Source organism: Sylvia atricapilla, chromosome 10 (genome assembly GCF_009819655.1).
Source record: "Sylvia atricapilla isolate bSylAtr1 chromosome 10, bSylAtr1.pri, whole genome shotgun sequence".
Lineage (NCBI taxonomy): Eukaryota > Metazoa > Chordata > Aves > Passeriformes > Sylviidae > Sylvia > Sylvia atricapilla.
Window position 1 is genome coordinate 7186251 of NC_089149.1, and position 18841 is coordinate 7205091.

The following is an 18841-nucleotide window of genomic DNA, read 5'->3' on the forward strand; positions in this document are numbered from 1 at the left end:
TTTTGTGTCTGGGTTTTTGTGAATGTTGCTGGGATGTTTTATCCTGGTGCACTGTTACACATGCTCTCTACTCCATGGAACCCTGCCGTGTCTGTGAAGGCAAGTGTATTGCATGTTCTCTAAGAGTAATGTAAAAAACACCCAAAAACCCAACTTGAAGTAGAAGAGCAAGTTTTGCAACACCATTTATTGTCTAGGTAAGCTCACGTGGGGTTGAGCTTTGGTGGGGATTTGCTTTAGAAGCACTTGGAGGCAGCAGCTGTGTTGCTGAAGAAAAGGTTACACAGTTTGCAGGGAGATCTGCCAAGGTGGGTGGCAGAACTACACAAGGACCACTGTACTTCAGCTGCAAGTTTTCCAGGTAACTCCGTGGAATACAAGTTGCAAAAATTGATAAATCTCAACTAGTGTGGCCTTCAAAACTTGACTTAAGGCTTCTTGCGTGTAGAGATGCCAGAGGTGCTGTCTCTGCTGGATGGCTGTGAGCCAAGAGCTGCTGCTTCCTCCGGGGTGGGCATAGGCAAGGTCAGCTGCACGATTTTGGCTGATGAAGCCTGACTACAGGCTGATGTTTCTCTACAGAGGCATCTGAAAGACAAAAATTTACCAATTGGGATACAGAAATCTCTGCATCTAAAACAGAGCTGACAAGGGTGGCTCAGAAGGAAGCCACACAGTAGCCATGTTCATTCCAGGTGAAACCTCCAAAAAGATGTCTGGAGCCACCACCACTAAATGGCTTCAGTAACCCCAGGGGATGTTGGGTCATAACTGGGTCAGCATGGCACAGGCTCTATTTGAGAATTCCTTGAACAGGGGAAGATGATACCAGTAAAAGCATCAAAATCTTCTTCATTTAATTAGGAAGGGATGTTCACACTACCAAGTGTAAAATGTGGCTCAAAATCATGCTTTTATAACATGAAACCACCTTTTTTTTTTTAGTTAGAGCACAGTAAACAAAAGTAAATGTAATTATTCTGTAATTATTGGGTTTGCTAAACTGTGATGGCTGCTGAAGTAAACTTCCTCATGTGCTAGTAAAATGTAGTAACTTAAAGTACAGAGTAAGGAGAAAGTTTTTATAGAGTTCAGCAAAAAGACAGTTGAGATGACCTTCAAGAATAAATTCCTCCAGTCAGGGACTAATTTTGCTGTTTAAACTTGATCTTTAAAAAACCTCAAAGCAACCCAAGAATGTTAGAACTTACCTGGTAGGAGGTAGTGAGCTCTGTAAGGACTGAGGAGTTTTACTGGGAGAAGCAGGTGTAGGAAGCTCCAAATCATACTAGAAAATTCGAAAAGAAACAAGTTGATCAGATGGTTGTATAATAGCATTGGGATATCAGGAGCATTTATAGTTCTTGGCATTTGAAGAGATGCTGAAAGCAGGTGAACACTTCCCTGTTTTCCCATATTGTGTGTTGTCCTGGAGAGACACTCAGGAAACAGGCTGGAATTCTCTCTCAAAATTTTGGTGGCAGTTAACTGGAAAGCTCACCTTGTCAAAGTACATTTGAAAGGCTGCAGTTAAACCAGGATTTGCTTCTAGAACATCAGCAATCACTTGGTCGATGGTTCTGTTGAAGCCTTTCAGTTCACGAACATGAATGTCTCTGTCTTCCACTGTTTCTTCCCCATCCTCTCTCTGAGCCAGAATTTCTCTGGATAGTTTGGAACACTTAACACAGATATTTTTAAAGCATTATTCTTATGAAAATACAACACTTTTTCAGAAACCTGCTACATGAAAACCACACAGTTTAACCCATGGAGATAACCCACACTACTGACTATCACTATAAAGTTAGAAGTTCTCATCAATAAACACACAAACCTGTTTTATGACCCTCATTAGTTTTGGCTTCTGTTCTGCAATGTCTTTCTTCAGCTGAAAAACAAGAGCTTGTTTTGCCTTCTTCTGCTCTTCAAAGAGGGCCTGCTGCTTCTGTATTATATCGAAGTGTTGTTGCATAGTCTGCAAATTCATTTGAACAGTAATATTAGTTTATGAAGCAGGTTTGGTATCCTTTCACCTTTTGTATTTGTGGAAGGGTCTCTTGTCATTAGTACTTATTTCTAAATGTAGCGCAAGCAATTAGTGCTAATGTTAACTTGAAACTTTCTGCCAGTCCAACTGTTTGTTGGATACGGACCTGGACAAAGAAACTTCCAGGTAATTTACATCTCTTAAAGGTACTGTTAATGAAGTTACAGGTATGTCTTTTCAGATGTATCTCAGTGGCTACAAACTATTTACTTGGCATCCTACCAACATACTAGTGCAAGCTATCCTAAAAAAACCCCAACATTGTGTCCTGTAGGAGAAGAGGGATACCTTTGACTGGAATGAATAAAATCAGCTCCATAAGGGCAGCTGGGTTTTTAAAATAAATAAAACTTAAAAAAATTAGAAGGCAGGAATGGGTTTGCTCTAACACCTTATTATATCCCAGGACTTACTCCCTGATGAAGATCTGTGTCCCTTTACCTTAACAAATAACATCTCTGAAATAAGAGCTATGTCCTGTGCTGCTAGAAAAAGCAATAGGAATGATTGTTGACTGTAGGCAGTGACTCAGGGCTTAGAACAATCATGTAAAATATGACCATGTGCCTTTGCTTTCTTCTGCCTAATAAAATTATAACAAATATCACATATCAGAAATAAGTGTTCCTCTTTCTTAAGGTCCAAGTGGCTTTTTGATAACCAGCAGAGCCGTAAGTGACTCCTTGCTATGGAGCCTGAAAACACAAGTTCTTGTTTGTCTACATTTAGTGCTCAGCCTTCTAAATTGCAAGTCAGCTAATTTAATCCTGTTTAACTGAAGCACCCTCAGTGCTAATAAAAATGAATCTGTTCCAGAAAAATCCTGAGATGTAGATGCTAGAGGTCCCCACCTGTGTGGATTTTAATCTGCAGTGCTGGCCAGGATGGTACAATGGTGGAGTGCTGCACATGCTGCTTTAGTGGCTGCCAGAACAGCAGCTGTCAGTGCATGTGGGATTCTGAAAATTCCAGCTGTATGAGACTAAACACCTGAAGTTTTGGTGTGATTCAAGAAGATTCAAATAATCACTAATTTTTAAAAGGGGATGTAGAGCCTTCTAAAAATCCTATCTTCATAAAAGGGCAGAAAAAAATTGTAGCACAATTTCCAATTATTCCTCTAGGATGACTTGCATGGATTTAGCTACATGGATTTAGCTGCAGTCTTGTCTGACTGGAACCTCACTTGTATTTTACCTGGAGATTTTCCTGAAGTTCCTTGATCCGTCTTTGCTTTTTTCTGTATTTTTCATCAGCATCCTTTTTGTTCTGTTCTAATTTCAGTTTTTCCTCAAGTTCCTCACCTGTGATCCCAAACAATGAAGCAGCATTATTGCTGTGCAAACAACTCAATTTTCACTTGAATATACCAGCATTTCAGAATATTACTGTATTGTTGTTGGCAGTATTTCAGTGCCTCAAGGTCTGAGGGGTTTTTAAATACTCTCCTACTAATTCCAAATCACTGTGAAAAAGTAACAGACTTCATGGGGGAGAATGATTTAAAAGCTACTGGTTCCAGAGCCAGCAGAGGGCACAAAAGGTAAATAATGAGTATTATTTAGAATTAAGTTCTATTTTCTATCTAATTTCTACTTCACATACTTGTCTCAGGGGCTGCCTTGAAAGAGTTTTTGTAGTTTTTGTTCCAGTTTTTAACTACACACAAACTGTTTTCCATAGCTATGATTTCTTTTTGAGCTTTGCAGATCTTTGCATCCAAATCATCACCTTCTTGTTGAAGTGCTTGCTTTTCTTGTGCAGCCTGAAAGCAAACCCAATATTTAATGTGACTGCAGACATACTGAAAATATTAAGATGATTATACAGAAAATATTTATTATACAGCAATATTTAGGGGTTATTTTATATACCCACAATGACCACATGGCTTCTACAGAGGGTCTTCTGCTGTCCTGGATCTCACAGTAGCATAAATACCATCATTAAGAAATTTTAACATTTAAGAGTAGGAAAAAGAAGAACTTCAGAGCCAAGCTCTGAGCTGGAAGTGTGTTGATTTAACAGGAAATCAGAGAATTTTTGGAGATCAAAATAAACAAATTTTTGTTCAAGAACCAGGGTTTTGCATTTTGGATAAAGACTGATTCTCTCTTATTTCCTGTGAAAAGCTGAAGTGTACATAGGTGATTGTAAAGTGAAAAGGGAAAGCAGACATTCTTCAAGGTATAAACCCCTTATGGTAAAATGAATACTTGAAAATAACTCTGACAGGTAGAAGAACTTAAGGTCATGTGAAATTCCAGTTGATAGTGGATTATCACTTGACCAGTAATTCTTGTGTACTTGTGAATTAATGAGCACTAAAGTGAAGTTTTCAAACTGCTCAGAATTAAGGCTCCACATAAATTCTTGTGAAATTATTTTATTACATTTAAATAACCAATGGTGTCAGATAACATGAAACAATTAGACTCAAAGTAGGCAGTAGGCAAGGAGGTTGTCTAAGAGCCATGGGAAATCTATAGCTCTAATAATTAAATTAGAATGAATGATACTGATAAAATACCTTAATTGCATAGTAGGCCTGACTTTTCATCTCCTCTCCTTCAGGTGGCATCATGGAAAGAGTAAAAATTTCGTATCTGCGTTTCAGTTTATCAATTCTCCATAGGCGATCTTGGAATTCAGCACTGATTTGTTTGGGGAGAAAATAAATGGGTTGAGAAAGTGTTGGTCTGGTAGTGTTTTGTGGGCAGCTTACATTTCTGGTGTTATTCCAGCAGCCTGTACCAGGAGTTGTGCTGCTACAGGTCTTGGTAGTTTTTTCTGTGTGTTCTCCCAGCCACAAACATCCCTTGTTCTGGTTACCTGTGTGCCTTCTAAATGGAGTCAATTCTGTTTGCACATCACAAATCACTGCACCACTGTGCCACAGTCCTTTCCCCACAGTCCCAGGTTTGGACTCACTCTCAGAGCTGCCCCTGCTGATTCCCCCTGCAGGATGAGTGTGAGGGACAGCAGGAACAGCCCCAGATCACACAGTGTGGAAGTGTCCAGCAGCTGGGTGATGTCAAAGGAAGAGGGCCACAGTCTGTGCTCTCAGCCACACCAAATCACTAATTCCCACTGTGAGGGGTGTGCTCAGCAGGGCAAGACAGCTGCTGAAGTTTTCATCTTTGGCTGAATTTAGATACTGGCATTTTAGGGCTAAAACCATCCCAGATACTTTGATTATTACAGGAGGGAAATGTTATTTCTATGTCATTGCTTTATAAGAGGATGCATATGTAATTAGTAAGATGCAATTTGTTATATAGGATATATAATGGAAAGCTCATTAGTTAAAAAGAAGAAAAAACCCAAGCAAACAAAGCAAACCAGTCTTACTGTTTGAATCAAAGAAATTACAATTTTATCAAGCAGCTGGGAGTAAACTCTCTTCCAAAAGCAACTTTTCTGTTTCATATACTTTGGCATACCTCCAGACAACATGGTTTCACATATCAGATTATTTAGAAAAGGCAGAATTACACAGTGTTTACTGTAAGAAGATGTTTGTGGCTGAGGTTTCCTCCCACTTCTGCTGAGGCTCCTCACTCACAGCAAGGCCACTGATCTCTTCACCAAGGGGTTAAAGCCTGGGGGTCACAGATGGGTGTCTCGCTGGCCTCAACTGTCTTGGTAGATAACTTTGAGCAAGATTTATTTAATCTTCCATTTCTCTAATGGTGAAGCTGGGTAAAAAGCTTCTCTTTTTAGAAAGTCCATATAAAAAATGCACTCCATCAAAGCTGCAAGTTTAATTTCCATAAGACCAGTTACCTCAAGCGATGTCGTTCCTGATCCAGCAGTCTTATCTGGGAATCCAGCATTGCCTTATGGATCCTGATTTCCTCAGATCTTTCTGCTATGACTTTCTTTAACTCCAATTGTTGTTTTTCTAGTGTTAGAACTTTCTCTGCTTTATTACACAGAGTATTTTGAAGGCGCTTCAGTTCTATTTTTAAGAGATTATCTTCAACCATCATCTCCTAGTAAGTGCCAAATGGTATCAAAATAAGAAATTATTGTTTTAATTAAGATCGTTAATAATTTAGTAAGTTAATATTTATTCATTATTTTACCTTTAATATATAAGCAACTGTAAGACTCATTTTGTTCTGCACTTAAAAATCTTGTCATTTTCTCATTTGCCAACATACAGCGACTGTGACAGGAGTAGATTGTTTCCTGAATGGTGTTATACAAATTCATCAGAATTTCTAATTCAGGCTCAGTTTTGGGTTATTAGACTTTTCCTTCTACAACTTTTTCAGTTTAAGTGGTTTCAAATAAAATAAGAGACCTTAGAAGAAGCTTTCTGGAGCAGTTAATATCTCACTTGAACCATTGAAACTGTCTTGGAGTATATTATGGATTCTGTAGATTCTGTCTGAAAATCATGTTCTTACATGAGCAAAAATTGTATATAGCAAAGCTTATGAAAAGCAGCAAGTGGTGAACCTCATTAACATGCAAATACCCTAAATCATTCTTTTAAAGTCTCATATGATTCCAACTCGATCAATTTTTATCTGAGTGCTTTTAGGTCATCAGCTTTTTTTTGTTCCCCTGAATTTCATTCCCCCAAAAAAGTTCCATGTTTAGGGAAAGGCTTTTCACTGAGGAGGAACTGCACCAGCTAAGTCAAAGGCAAAACTCTTTCCCCTGTTACTCAGACTCTGCTTTTTTCTTCTGTGTTAGTGCCTCCTTTAGGAAGGCTAAAGCTTACTGCAGAAAAAAACTTGTGCAATAACTGGAGGAGTGGCAACTGTGTTTTTCTGCTTATAAAAATGTGAGAAAAGGATTTACACATTGTTTCGAATTCCATAAACTGGAACAGAAATCAATTCCAGCCATCTGTTAGAAAAAAATGCTTACAGTTTAATAGCAATTCTGTGCCAAACTTATTAGTAGGCATCACAGATTGAGAGTAAAAATTCGGTGTTATGTAAAGACATCCTTGAACAGTAAATATATTTTCTGTTTTAAAGGTAATTGTTTCTCAGGGGAAAAACCCCAACATCCACTGACCTGGTGGATATTGTGGTATAACTAATGAGGGATTAAATTGATACTTCATCAAACTTTATGCTGTGTAGGGAGGAGAAACAACACTTTTCCTAGTAAGATGATAGTGAGGAAGATGACTTCAAAGTTTAGGAAAGAAGTGTAAATTAGCAAACTGTAGAAAGTGTACTTATGGATGTAATGATGTAGCACTGTGGAAGATGACACTCCAAACAAACAAGTGGCCTGTATTAGTAAAGCTGCAAAATACTGTACCTGCTTAAGGTGTTTTGCTTTTCTTAACTCCTGAAGTGATCTCTCATTGAAAAGAGTTAGTTCTTCTATCTTCACTATCAAACCACTTGTTTCTTCTCTTGTCTTATCAATTGTTCTCTTGGTGATTTGGATATCATTCTGTTTCAAAATAAGTTATATTGACCTTATTTCAGTGAATGTAAATTGCAACAAAAGCTACCAGTTAATTTTAAATTAGATATATTTAAGTCCTGGAACCAGGAACCATCATCATGATATGTCCAGTATGCTGCTCTGCAAACTGCTTGGCATGACCTCATGCAGAGTGCTGCATGGGGACTTTGGACAGCTTTAAATGCAACTGTACTTACAAATTTATGAAAACTATAAAAGTAATAGCTTTACAAAACAGCATTCTCCTATTTCTGCATGGGCCTAATGACAAACTCAGACATCTGCAAGCACTGAGTCACATGTTGATGAAAGCTCAGCTTGTCTTTCCAACATTGGAAGCTTGTCTTCATGCTAAGGTGTCTCACTTGGGCAGTAATAATCCATTCTTCTAGAAGTTATAGGGAATTTATGAAGTTTTCCACATGGGTTACACAAAGGTCAGATTCCCTTTAGTCTAATACCAAATTCTTAATTACTAAGACTCAATCTAAGGAAGTTACCTGAAGTTTCTTGTACAGTGACTGTAGCACATCATATGCCTTTTTCTTTTCTTCTAAGGTTTTCTTAAGTTCAGCAACTTTTCCTTCCAAAACTTCTTTTTCATCTGAATTAACCTCCCCTTCTAACCGTGACAGCCGTCTCTGTATTTGCTGAATATAAAAATCCTGTTAAAATAAATTTGAAGAGAATTAATAGTCTGAGATAAGCAATAAACTTGGATCTAAATGTTGGCTTTAGGACAGTCACCCAATTAAGCTATTGTTTTTATAATAGTTTCTGGCTTTTAGACCTCATTAGCAAAATATCTTAGATGACTGATGAGCAGTGATGGTTTGGGGTAATCTTCTAGAAGAGTAACAAAGCACACTCAGCACTGGAGGCTGCTGGAGGGAGGCTTACAATGCAGTTGCCATCTTGTTGCTACCAGTGGATGCTGATATAAAAGAGCAAAATTTCAAAGTGGTGCATAGGAAATATGCATATAATCCAATTAGTAAATAACAGGATTTTGGCATGTACCTCTTGTATTGCTTCAAAAATATACCCTGAGGTGTCTGTGGTTCAGAGGGATCAAAGTAAAGAATGGATTTTAGGAATTAGTGGGAAAAGCAGCAGATCCAAAAAACAATGAAACACACAAGTGCAAAATGTACGTGATACTTTGGCAAGTTTCAGTGATTTCAATTTTATCTGTACATCTAGAAACAGCAATAAATGCACACTTCAAATGATCTTGCATACCATTTCTAAAATGGAAAAGTGTTAAAGGTTACAGAATTTAAGCAATGTGCTATCAGTAGGCTCAAGAAACAATCACAGTATGAACATAGAGTAATATTTTACCTGGTTATATATTAATTCTTGTTGTTTTAACAGCTCTGTGTCCAGTTTGCGCAGTCGACTCTTGAGATTTTTAAGTGATTTTTGACCTCCCTCAATTTCTGCCAGAACAATCTTCTCCTTATCACTCTGCACTTTTAACTCCTGAGACTTCTTGAAAAGTAGCTCCTTTAACTGTCTCATTTCATTTTCTTTTTCCTGGTGACAAATTGATCAAGTAGAAGAAAGAAGTAATTAATCACATCAGAACTAATTTCTGAGACATTATATGTTTTTATTAATCATATATAGAAAAAATGTTATTACTATATCCATTAATATGAACCCAGAATTTTGTAAATTTTCAAAATGGTTGGCAAAAAAAAGGTATTTGACTTAAAGAGAAAGTAATGCTTTTTATTAATTTTTAAAAAATCTAATCCAACCCCACAATTACATGAATTCTTTTCCCAGTTATAGGAATGTTACTCTTTTCAGCCTTTCAGAAAACTAAATTCCTGTCATTCTTTTTGAAAAACCTCCTTCCTGCCTCCAGGATCCGTGAATATTTGAGGAATATAATGCAAAGCTTTGCAATGGTTTGTTAAATCTTGTTACACTGTGTGTGCACATATATGTACATGTGTGTTTATCTAAGGTGGAATAACTCTGAAAAATTACACTTTCTAAAATCACTTCCTTTTTCTCAGAGGTAAGTTGCCATTAACATCTAAATCAGTGCAGGAAATGGGAATTTAGTAGGATAAAAATCAATGCTGAATATTTCAGGTAAACTGAAATGGACTGAAAACAATGAAAATTGAGATTATTTTCTTTTTATAATCCTAATAAGGAAAACGATTTTATTATTTTCCTTCCTTCTTCCACCTCTCCCACGCAAGTAGCCAAAGACCTTCCAAAGCTGAGGCCATTTAGCATGCCAGTTTCCTGTGAGGTACATCCTAAAACAAGCGATGTGATTTCCCCTTCCTGTTCAAAAGGACTCATTTACATTTAGCTCAAGTCTGGTACAGATGTACATTTAAATCAATATGCAAAACACCTGAGAACTCACTTCTCTACACTGATATTAACAATGTGCTTATTCTGGATTTAATATGTATGTAACCATTTTGCTGGCTTAAATAATGGTGAAAGATAATTTAATGCCTTCTCTAAGGGTTTGTAATCACATTGCACATTCTACCAAGAGAATCCTTTTGTAGTTGAACTTGTTGTAAGTGCAATTCCAAATTGAAAACTCAGGATGTAAAAGGCCAAGTGTAAGTTTAATATGAAATTATTATGGACTGTGGCACATGTCAGTTGGCTTTGCATCATGCTTGAACAAAAGAATTTTCTTCTGGAAGCAAACTGGGTTTTAAGCACGTGCCAAATGCTGAGCTGTATTTCTGAAGCTAATGACAATGATAAATTCATCCACTGACACTGGATCATGATTTGACCTTCACTTCATGGTGTCTTTATTGCATATCTAAATTAATTTATTTAACAGAAATGGTTGTTCTCCCTTTAAGTAAGGTTATTAACAGAGATAAGATATTCAATAAGCCTCACTGTGCAACAGTGTTTTGCCACAAACTGAAGAGGGAGAAGTACCACAGAACTAGAGAGCAAAACATTGACATTTCATCCACATTGTTCCTGTAAATATCTCTTCACAGTAAATTAAGAGATGCAGCAAATAGCCATGTGTGTCTAATGGTGATGGAAGGGAGGCTTCTGACTAATACATTACAGACATTGTTCAAGAACAGTTCATCCTAGCTAAAATATTCCCCTGCAGCTGTGGAGCTGCCAAGCTCAATGTCATCTTAGGTTATCCACCACAGACATGGGCAAAGAAACCCTGCTAAGGCTTCTGCCACCCTGGAAACTGTCTTAAGGGGAAGAAAAGAAGGTTTTCATTTTAATGAAATGCTACACCATTACTTGTTTTTAAATTATCTGAAAAGCCAAAACAGTAAGGCCTGTAATTTAAGAAACTCTCTATAAAGGAAAGACATCTCGTCTCTAGTTTCTGGAAGTATATTATAAATGTGTCATTAATGCCTGTGGAGTTAAAAAGTTTGAAAAATTACATTCAATCTACTGCAAGGCATTATTTCACATGCATGCTCTAGGAAACACAAAATAGGGAAGAAAAAGAAAGAGCATACAGTGGTATGAAAGAGCAGGCAGAGGTACAGCTTTGTTGTCAGTCGTGTGGGACACCTGCTGTCACATTAATTTAACCTGGTCATTCTAGAGCAATGAAAGCCTCTGCATCTCCAGTGCTCAGCTTTCCAGCAAAATGTGAAAGAATATTTCTGTCATGATCAGTCAGAAGCTAAGTAGTGAAAATACTTTAAGAGAATTAGTAGCAAAATGACAAAGCAGTAAAAGCATTTCCCAAAATGTAGGAAAGTTCAGAAGATTGCATTACAACACTGCATTTATTCAAAAGCTCTTTACAGCTAAGCAGATGATAATGAATTTTTCCCTATACTTAATTTGCAACCTAAGAAGTGGGTTTTTAATTTTGTAGAAGTATTATTAGGCATGTTAAAAAAACAGTCACCTTAGTATAGCTTGTATATGCCATTTCCCAGATCAAAATCTTTATTCAGAAAATTAATCTAAAGTGAGCCAGTAATTATTTAACAGTCCACAAGTTAGATGTGTCAGAGTATCTTTCAGTAGAATTAACAAAATTAGGAGCAGATCAGGTCAGCCAAATCTGATTAAAAGATTTCTAAATATTTTTAAACTGTTTGCCAAAATTGCTCTTTGCAGGTTTACAAATTTTGGTGGTGTTTTACTAGAGTCAAGAAGTTTTTGGTGGCAGTGATACTGAAAAGCCATCTTGACAGTATTCTCAATCTTTAAAAACCTTATTGATGGGTATCAGTATCCTGAACTAATACAGCTGGAATTACTAGGATCATTTATTTTCCTCCAGTTTTCTCAGCACAGTTTTCTCACTTTCTCACACTTACTTCAGTATTTGATGAAATAGTTAAATGTAATTTCAATACTTCTATTTAATTTTAACAGAAAATTTTAAAATTAAGGGGGATAATTTTAAAACATAAAGCTTGCAAATACAAATGACTCCTCATTTCTAGAAACCATGAAAAACATTTTACCTCAACACTTTTTTCTTCTTCTTTCAATATTTCTTCTAACCTCAAAGCTTTCTCTTCTGCACTGAGTGTCTCCTCAATGGCAAGCTTCAGTTTACAAGAAAGACTTTCATTTTTTTCATTGAGAAGTTTTAAGCTACACAAAATGACAGAAGTTAAATGTAGGTTGCCTAGACGATGCTACCAAAAGGAAACACCAAATCTGACTGAGCAGTTGGCTCAATCTAAAATTCAACCTATGTAAAGCAAGGCCCTGATTTTTTTCCACCACCCTGTAAAAACAAGGATTACCAGGAGTATTTTGCCAAAATGGCCTAGTGCCTAATCTATGCAGGACACAAAGAACAGAAAGTTGGAGGTTTCAGTCATTAACATTATTTAAGGTCCTTTTCTATCTCAGGGATCTGGTTGTATTACTAATCCTTACAAATGTTATTTTAAAGGTCTGTTTCTTACCTGGCTTGTTTTTCCTGAATTTCTTTCTTCAGAATGGTTATTTCTGTTCTCAGAGACTCTAGATCAGAAGCAGTTCTGTTCACAATGGATTTCAAGGCCTGCAGCTAATAAATTACAGAATCGAGCAAGCAAGCTCTTATTCACTTTGGTACATGTTAAGATATTTTAAATTATATTTTCCTATTTATTGGACAGTATTCCATTACTTTTAAACAGTGCTTTCCAAATGAGGAGTGCTGCAAATTCTGAAGAACTGTAAATTTGCCCAGCTAGTAAATTCAATAGACTAATTACACAGTGTGAGTACTGGGAAAAAATAATAATAATTAAGAACATAGAATGAATTATGGAGGTGTTATGAGCTGTAATTCTTGCCCAACAGCATCTGTATGAGTGGAACCATGTTCTATAATGCACAGCTGAGTTTGCATGGATAACCTTATATATCTAATAAACATTTCTATCTATGTGAAACTTTGCTGGATACATAAAATTATTTTGGTTAAGATATCACTGTGGCAAAAATACACAGATATTTAATATGGTAAAAAAATACATGACAGCATACACTCATTAAATAGGATAGGAATACTTTACAATCAGTAGCTTTTTCATCTTCACAGTATCTCTTAATAGCCTAAGTTCAATTGTTTTCACTCTCACAGATGAAGAAAACTGATCAAGGGCATGTACAGCAGGTTTCTTAGAGGTCAAAAGTTGTTGGCTGAACTGTCTTCTTCTTTCCTTGTTTCTCACATGCATCCCACAGATGTTCTAATTAGGGGAGACTATTCTATTGTGCCATCACAGAGTATTAATTGTGAAAAAACTTCAAGCCAGAATCTCACAGCTTGAGATGAAAACCAACTAATTCTACAAACCCTCAAGCTTGCATGAATTATAGAGTAATCTAATAGCCTACACCTTGTTTGAGGTACCTACAGTTTAATTAGGAGATCAATCTATGAACCACCTGCTACAGAAAAGCTATCCAAAGTTAAGGCAACAGCAGAGGCAGGGTTTTTCAAAAATCACTGAGCTTGCTGAGTACCCCAGTGTTACCATTTTCTTGTTAAGAAAAAACTTACTCAGGTAATACAAGTGAATTCCTTCTCAGCAAAGCCATGAAACTTGAATTACTTCTTAGAAATATTTCTACAGGCATTTAAGTAATTAAGCAGTGCAGCTCATTCCCAGATTTAAGTGTAGATTCAGTATGGACAGTATCAAGCATGGCTTGTTCAGAGGGCAGCCCTGTCCTACTGCCTCTTGATTAGAAAGCCAGGGGAAAGCACTGGGTGTTTTCCCCAGGAATTGTAACCTGAATACCAGGCCATCAACACACACTTCTGGGAACATGGGACAGGAACTGTCTGGAGTCTAGAAGAGATTTCTCTCTTTATACAATACTGCAGTCTATATGCTAAAGGAAAGACGCCTCCTGAGGCATCTAACAGTGTTAGATCATTTAAGAGAAAATTCATCTATTTTACACCTACACAACAGAGAACACATTCCAATCTTTTCATCACTCTCAATGACAGGATCTAGTTGAGGGTTCAGATCCCAATAAACAGGCATTGGCTGAGAAAAGCAACGTTTTGTTGCTAGTATAAAACCAGAGAAAAGGAAATGCTATTTGTGTATTTCCTCCATCTGGTGCTCAGTTACAGTTTCAGTCTGTTTTCCCTTACCTCATCCTGCAGCTGAGTCCTGCGAGTATCCTGAGCCTGGAACTCCTTTCGGAGGTTGTTTGCTTCCCGCTCAGCAGAAAGGATTTTCTTTTCATATTCCATATTATTAACAGTTTCATTTACCAAAAAGGTAGTCTTCTCTCTCAGCAAAATTTCTTTGTTTCGGATCTCCTGTTTTATTTCTGCAATTAGCTATCAGGATAAGAACTTTTTTAGATTTGCTTGCATTAGTTAAGATGTGTTTGATTAATCAAGGGTACAACCAGAAGATCAATTCCTATTATGATTACTATCTGCTCTGAGACAGCTCAGTTATCGTTCTTAAAATTACTTTATTCCAGGGATACATCACGCCAAACACTACAATGGCTTTGGACTGGAAACTTCTGAAATATTCCAATAACTTAAAAACAAAAAGACACTGTAAACTCTTTAGGAAAATAAAATAATTCTTGATTGATTGAATTGAGGGGAAAAAAAACAGTTAAGCAAAACTTCAGGTGGACTTGAACCAGATGAAATTAAACAGGAAAATTACCAGCATTAATGACGCTTACTTTACCTGACAGATTTATAGCTACTCAGTGAAAATTGTGCATTTTGAAAGGTTAAATAAAACATTAGCTACCCAGAAAATTATACTGCAGTTTTGATGTTTAAAAAAAAAAAAAAAAACAACAAACCTCAAAAACCCCCCACATCAAACCCAAACCCCAGATATGGATCAGTTACTGCAGTTTTACCAAAGCACATTGATCAATCTCCTGATCTCTTTTCTGCATCTGATGAATTGCATTCTCCCACTGCCTGATCACTCCTTGCCTTTCTTGATGAACCCTGCGAAAATCTTCAGCTGCTCTGTCAAGCTCCATCTGTTTAAAAGAAAGCACCACCATGATTTCTGAAGTTAAAAATGTCACAAGTAAACAAGGGATCTTTGAGAACCTTAAGCACAAACCTGAGCTGTCATGGTTTCTGTCAGCTCATTATCCAGAGCTCTGCGCTTCTGGTTTGCTTCCACAGTCAACTTTTCTATTTGAAGGGTTAATGTCTAAAATGAAAGGATATGAAAATATTTGAAAATGAAGTGTTTGAAAATAAATAGATCACATTTTATAAATTCTTAAAGCCTTGCTACAATCAGGGGTTAAACTATTTAGGTATCAATTTTCTTGTCAACTACAAGTTGACAGTGTAGTCTCCCAAATTTTCAGTCAATACAAGTGGCCATAAAACCAAACTGCAGCAAGGCCAAAAGAACTCTCCACTGTGTGTAAATGTGTGTGTGGTGCCCTTGGCATACAGCAGTGAGAGTGTTTGTGTACACCAAGGTTTTTTTGGTTAAGTATTTAATGAGTAAAAATCAAATTTCTCCTCACTCTATTTAAAGGCTAAAAAGAATAATGAGGGTTACTTATCTCTACATTAATAATATACTTGGGAACTCACCCTTATAAACTCTGAACTTTTGACTGGAATTCTTCTTTATGTGGCTATAGATGATTATGTTTTCCATTATTTCAGGTAGCTTTACTGAAGTAGCTGTAATTTATTCTCTGCAATATTAATAAATTCAGTTCTAAAGGGAAATCCTACACTATTTGCCCATACTTGGTGTGAATTTTTGAACAAACTCCTCTTAATTCAGTGGCATTGTTTTCTACACTTTATTATCTATTTGTGCACCCTCTCAAAAAATTTAAACTTATATCTTAACCACATTAATAAGCCAATTAATGTCTTCAATTATGTCTCTCATTGCAAAACCTGTTCTCTCAACTTCAAAATGAGCCTCATATAGCATTGCACTGTTGTGCTAAATGGAAACCAGTTTCAAAGCAGTGTTGTACAAAATCTTGTCTTCATTTTATCTGACTTGATAACATAACAAGGTCTTCAAGTGGTTCTTCAAAATGGTTCTTCCTTTGATTTCTGAAAATTGCTGTCATTTCTACTTACTCCTAGTTTCCCTTCATCTTGCAGTGTATACTTCTGGATTGCAATAGCATCATTATCTATATGACGTAATTCCTTTAGCCAGCTCTCCAGAAGCTCCTCATCCAAGTTCATCTGTTGTTTTAAGTTTTCCAGCTTCTTAGTGGTTTTATTTATAGTATTCTAATAAAAGAAGAGGAAATTAAAAGGTTCAGTATCAAATGTCTACTATCCATTGAATATTTATTGAAGGAACCAGTTCAAGCTACTGTAACAAGTCTACCCACCTCCTGTCCACAGAACTGACAGTTTTCCTTTTTATTGCTTGTGTATTATACTTAAGGAATACTACTGGACATTCTAGTCTTAAAGAAAAAAACAAAACAAAACAAAACAAAAAACAGACAGCAGGTTGCCACAAATTTAAAATGCAAATAATTTTAAACAGAAAAGTCAGCCTCTGGCAAGATATACCCTCTGCAGGGTATTTGTTCCATGTAATAAACTGATCTGAGGCTTCCAAAGATGAAGTTTCTCTCTCACTCATCAAGGCCCAGTTATTAGGCCCTTATCTTACATATCCATTTTCAAATGTGACCTCTTCACATGACTGTGAAGAGACTTCCTGACACAAAAATGAGAGAATCTAGATCCAGCTGAACAGTGTGAATATCTTCACTCTGCTGCCCATTCTGAGAGACTGGAGGTTACAAACAGACTTAAGAAAAAAAAGAGCAAATTAAAAGCAATATAATTAAATAATTAAATTATTAATATAATTAAATATTATTAAATAATTGAATAATGAATAGAAAGAAGACAGTTCCAAACCCAGAAGACCACCTGTTACAGAGTAGCATTAGATTACTTTGTAACTTAAACCAAATCTTCGATCTTGAACACATGACCCAATTTTATTTTATGTAGAGAAGATTTCCCACCAACCATTTGATTTTTAAACCATTAAGAAAATACCTGTGAGAATTAGAAATACAGTGAAATGGATGTGTGGCTATGTATCTGGCATTAAGAACAGAATTCTTTCAATATCTAATTAATATTTGCTAAGTCTTGACCAGTCTATGCAGTAACATCCTCAGTGTCACTCGACTTGCCTGCAAAGGGAAAAGCCCATCCAGATCATCTCCTACAGTTTATAAGCTTTAATTATAATTAGCTATTCTTGACTTATGCTACTGTAGCTGTATGTGCAAGCCATAAGATTTTGCAGTATAGGTGTTCCCTTCCAAAAATTTCAAACCTTACTTCTTGAATGCTTTCCTTTTGTCTCAAGGAAGCTATCTCATCTTTCAGTCGTTTAATGTCGTTTTTGAGACGTCCATATTCTCTCTCAGCAAGGGCTTTAAAGTGATGCTCAGTTTCAATTTCATTCTCTTTGGCTTTGTAAAGAGACTGCAGAATAATAGAGTTCAGTATTTTACAATCAACAAAAGGCATACATCAACAAACTTTTTAATACAATTGAATCCCAAGTCAGAGATGGTTTCACCATGTAAATGAAGGAATTTTTAGAGAAATTTTATTGGTTTGATTTTAGTGTCTCAAATACACATATTCTTTTATATATATATACACGTTGTATCAAGTATCCACAGATCAAACTTCTGTAGCCCTAAAACCTCAATTCAAAGATTTTTTTCACCCACGATTCAGAATCTTTACATTTCAACATCAAAACCTTAGTCTCTTGATCAGCAGTGACTTTACATCAGATCCAGGAGGTACAGCAAAAAAAAATTATTGTTCTATGCTGAGACAGCATAGAACATAGGCCCCTGCTGGCCTATACCTGTGTCTGGAGATTGAGTAACTTTTCTTTCCTTTAATTCAAATTAATGCTTGAATCTGGCAAAAAAAATTAAGAAGCTTTTCAGCTGCAGGGAAGTTCCATTCCTTAAGACTGTTTCACTTAGGATATTTTATCTGAAAGGTGTAAATCTTTGTCTCTTTTCTAAAGAGTCTCAAGACTCTTTAGAAATCTAGACCAGCCCTTTTGGTCAGCTAATTCAGAGCGTAGGTAAAGACTTAGATCTTAACCATCTCACTTCATTTTCATGTCTGTGAATTAAGTCTTCACCAGCATTTCACAACTAATTCTTCACCACTATAAAGATTACAATTTTTCCCCTTATACTAGTGTTTTCCTTGATGATTTCTTTAATTATTATTAATATCTACAAAAGTCTCCATTCAGGAAGAATTCTAAAATGTACCTTTCCTGGGTTTTTCTAGGTACAGTGATTTGAATTTGGATGGTCTTAATGACCACCAAATAATATCACTGAGGTACATAGTTTAACTTTTCTTTCCTCTGGACATCCTAGAATAAAGACCTAATAAATTTCTAACAAAGCTGGCAAAATAGATACAGATGCCAGCCACAGAGAAATACTCAAGTGACAGGTCTGTCTGACAGTAAGGGTCTGCTGGAGGTGGTGATTTACCTGAGAGAAGCTTATCTCTTGTCTCACGTTTTTCAAATGAGACGTCATTGCTTCTATACGCTCCTGAAAGTTGGTCAACTCATTCTGCAGGTTCTCTTTTTCCTTTTGCATCTTCAGCAGCTGTTCAAGAGTTAGAATCGCCAAGTTACTGTTTGTGGTTGAGCGCTTATTACCTTAAACTACATAAAAACAGCCATTGTAATTATTAATGAAAAATATAACGTAAGAAGTGGCAGCTACATTCCTCCAAAGCAGCGAAATGAGGGATTTCAGGAGAAGAACCGGAGCTTTGCTAAGGAGACGGACAACTCGCACTTTTCCTCCTGCGGGGCT

At 36.5% G+C, this 18841-nt stretch overlaps 1 protein-coding gene across 1 annotated transcript; it reads right to left on the bottom strand.

The window, feature by feature from the left end:
• Positions 1–2: 2 nt before the first annotated feature.
• Positions 3–18622, bottom strand: CCDC39 (coiled-coil domain 39 molecular ruler complex subunit). Its single transcript, XM_066325784.1, has 19 exons — positions 18509–18622; positions 17310–17456; positions 16068–16226; positions 15067–15159; positions 14852–14980; positions 14109–14300; positions 12415–12518; positions 11962–12094; positions 8837–9031; positions 7993–8157; positions 7340–7477; positions 5837–6045; positions 4581–4704; positions 3656–3815; positions 3248–3354; positions 1838–1978; positions 1502–1681; positions 1212–1288; positions 3–588 (listed from the first exon to the last, which is right to left on the bottom strand). The coding sequence occupies exons 1-19, from the start codon at positions 18617–18619 to the stop codon at positions 429–431; spliced, it is 2724 nt and encodes a 907-aa protein (XP_066181881.1). The 5' UTR covers positions 18620–18622; the 3' UTR covers positions 3–428.
• Between the last annotated feature and the right edge of the window lie 219 nt (positions 18623–18841).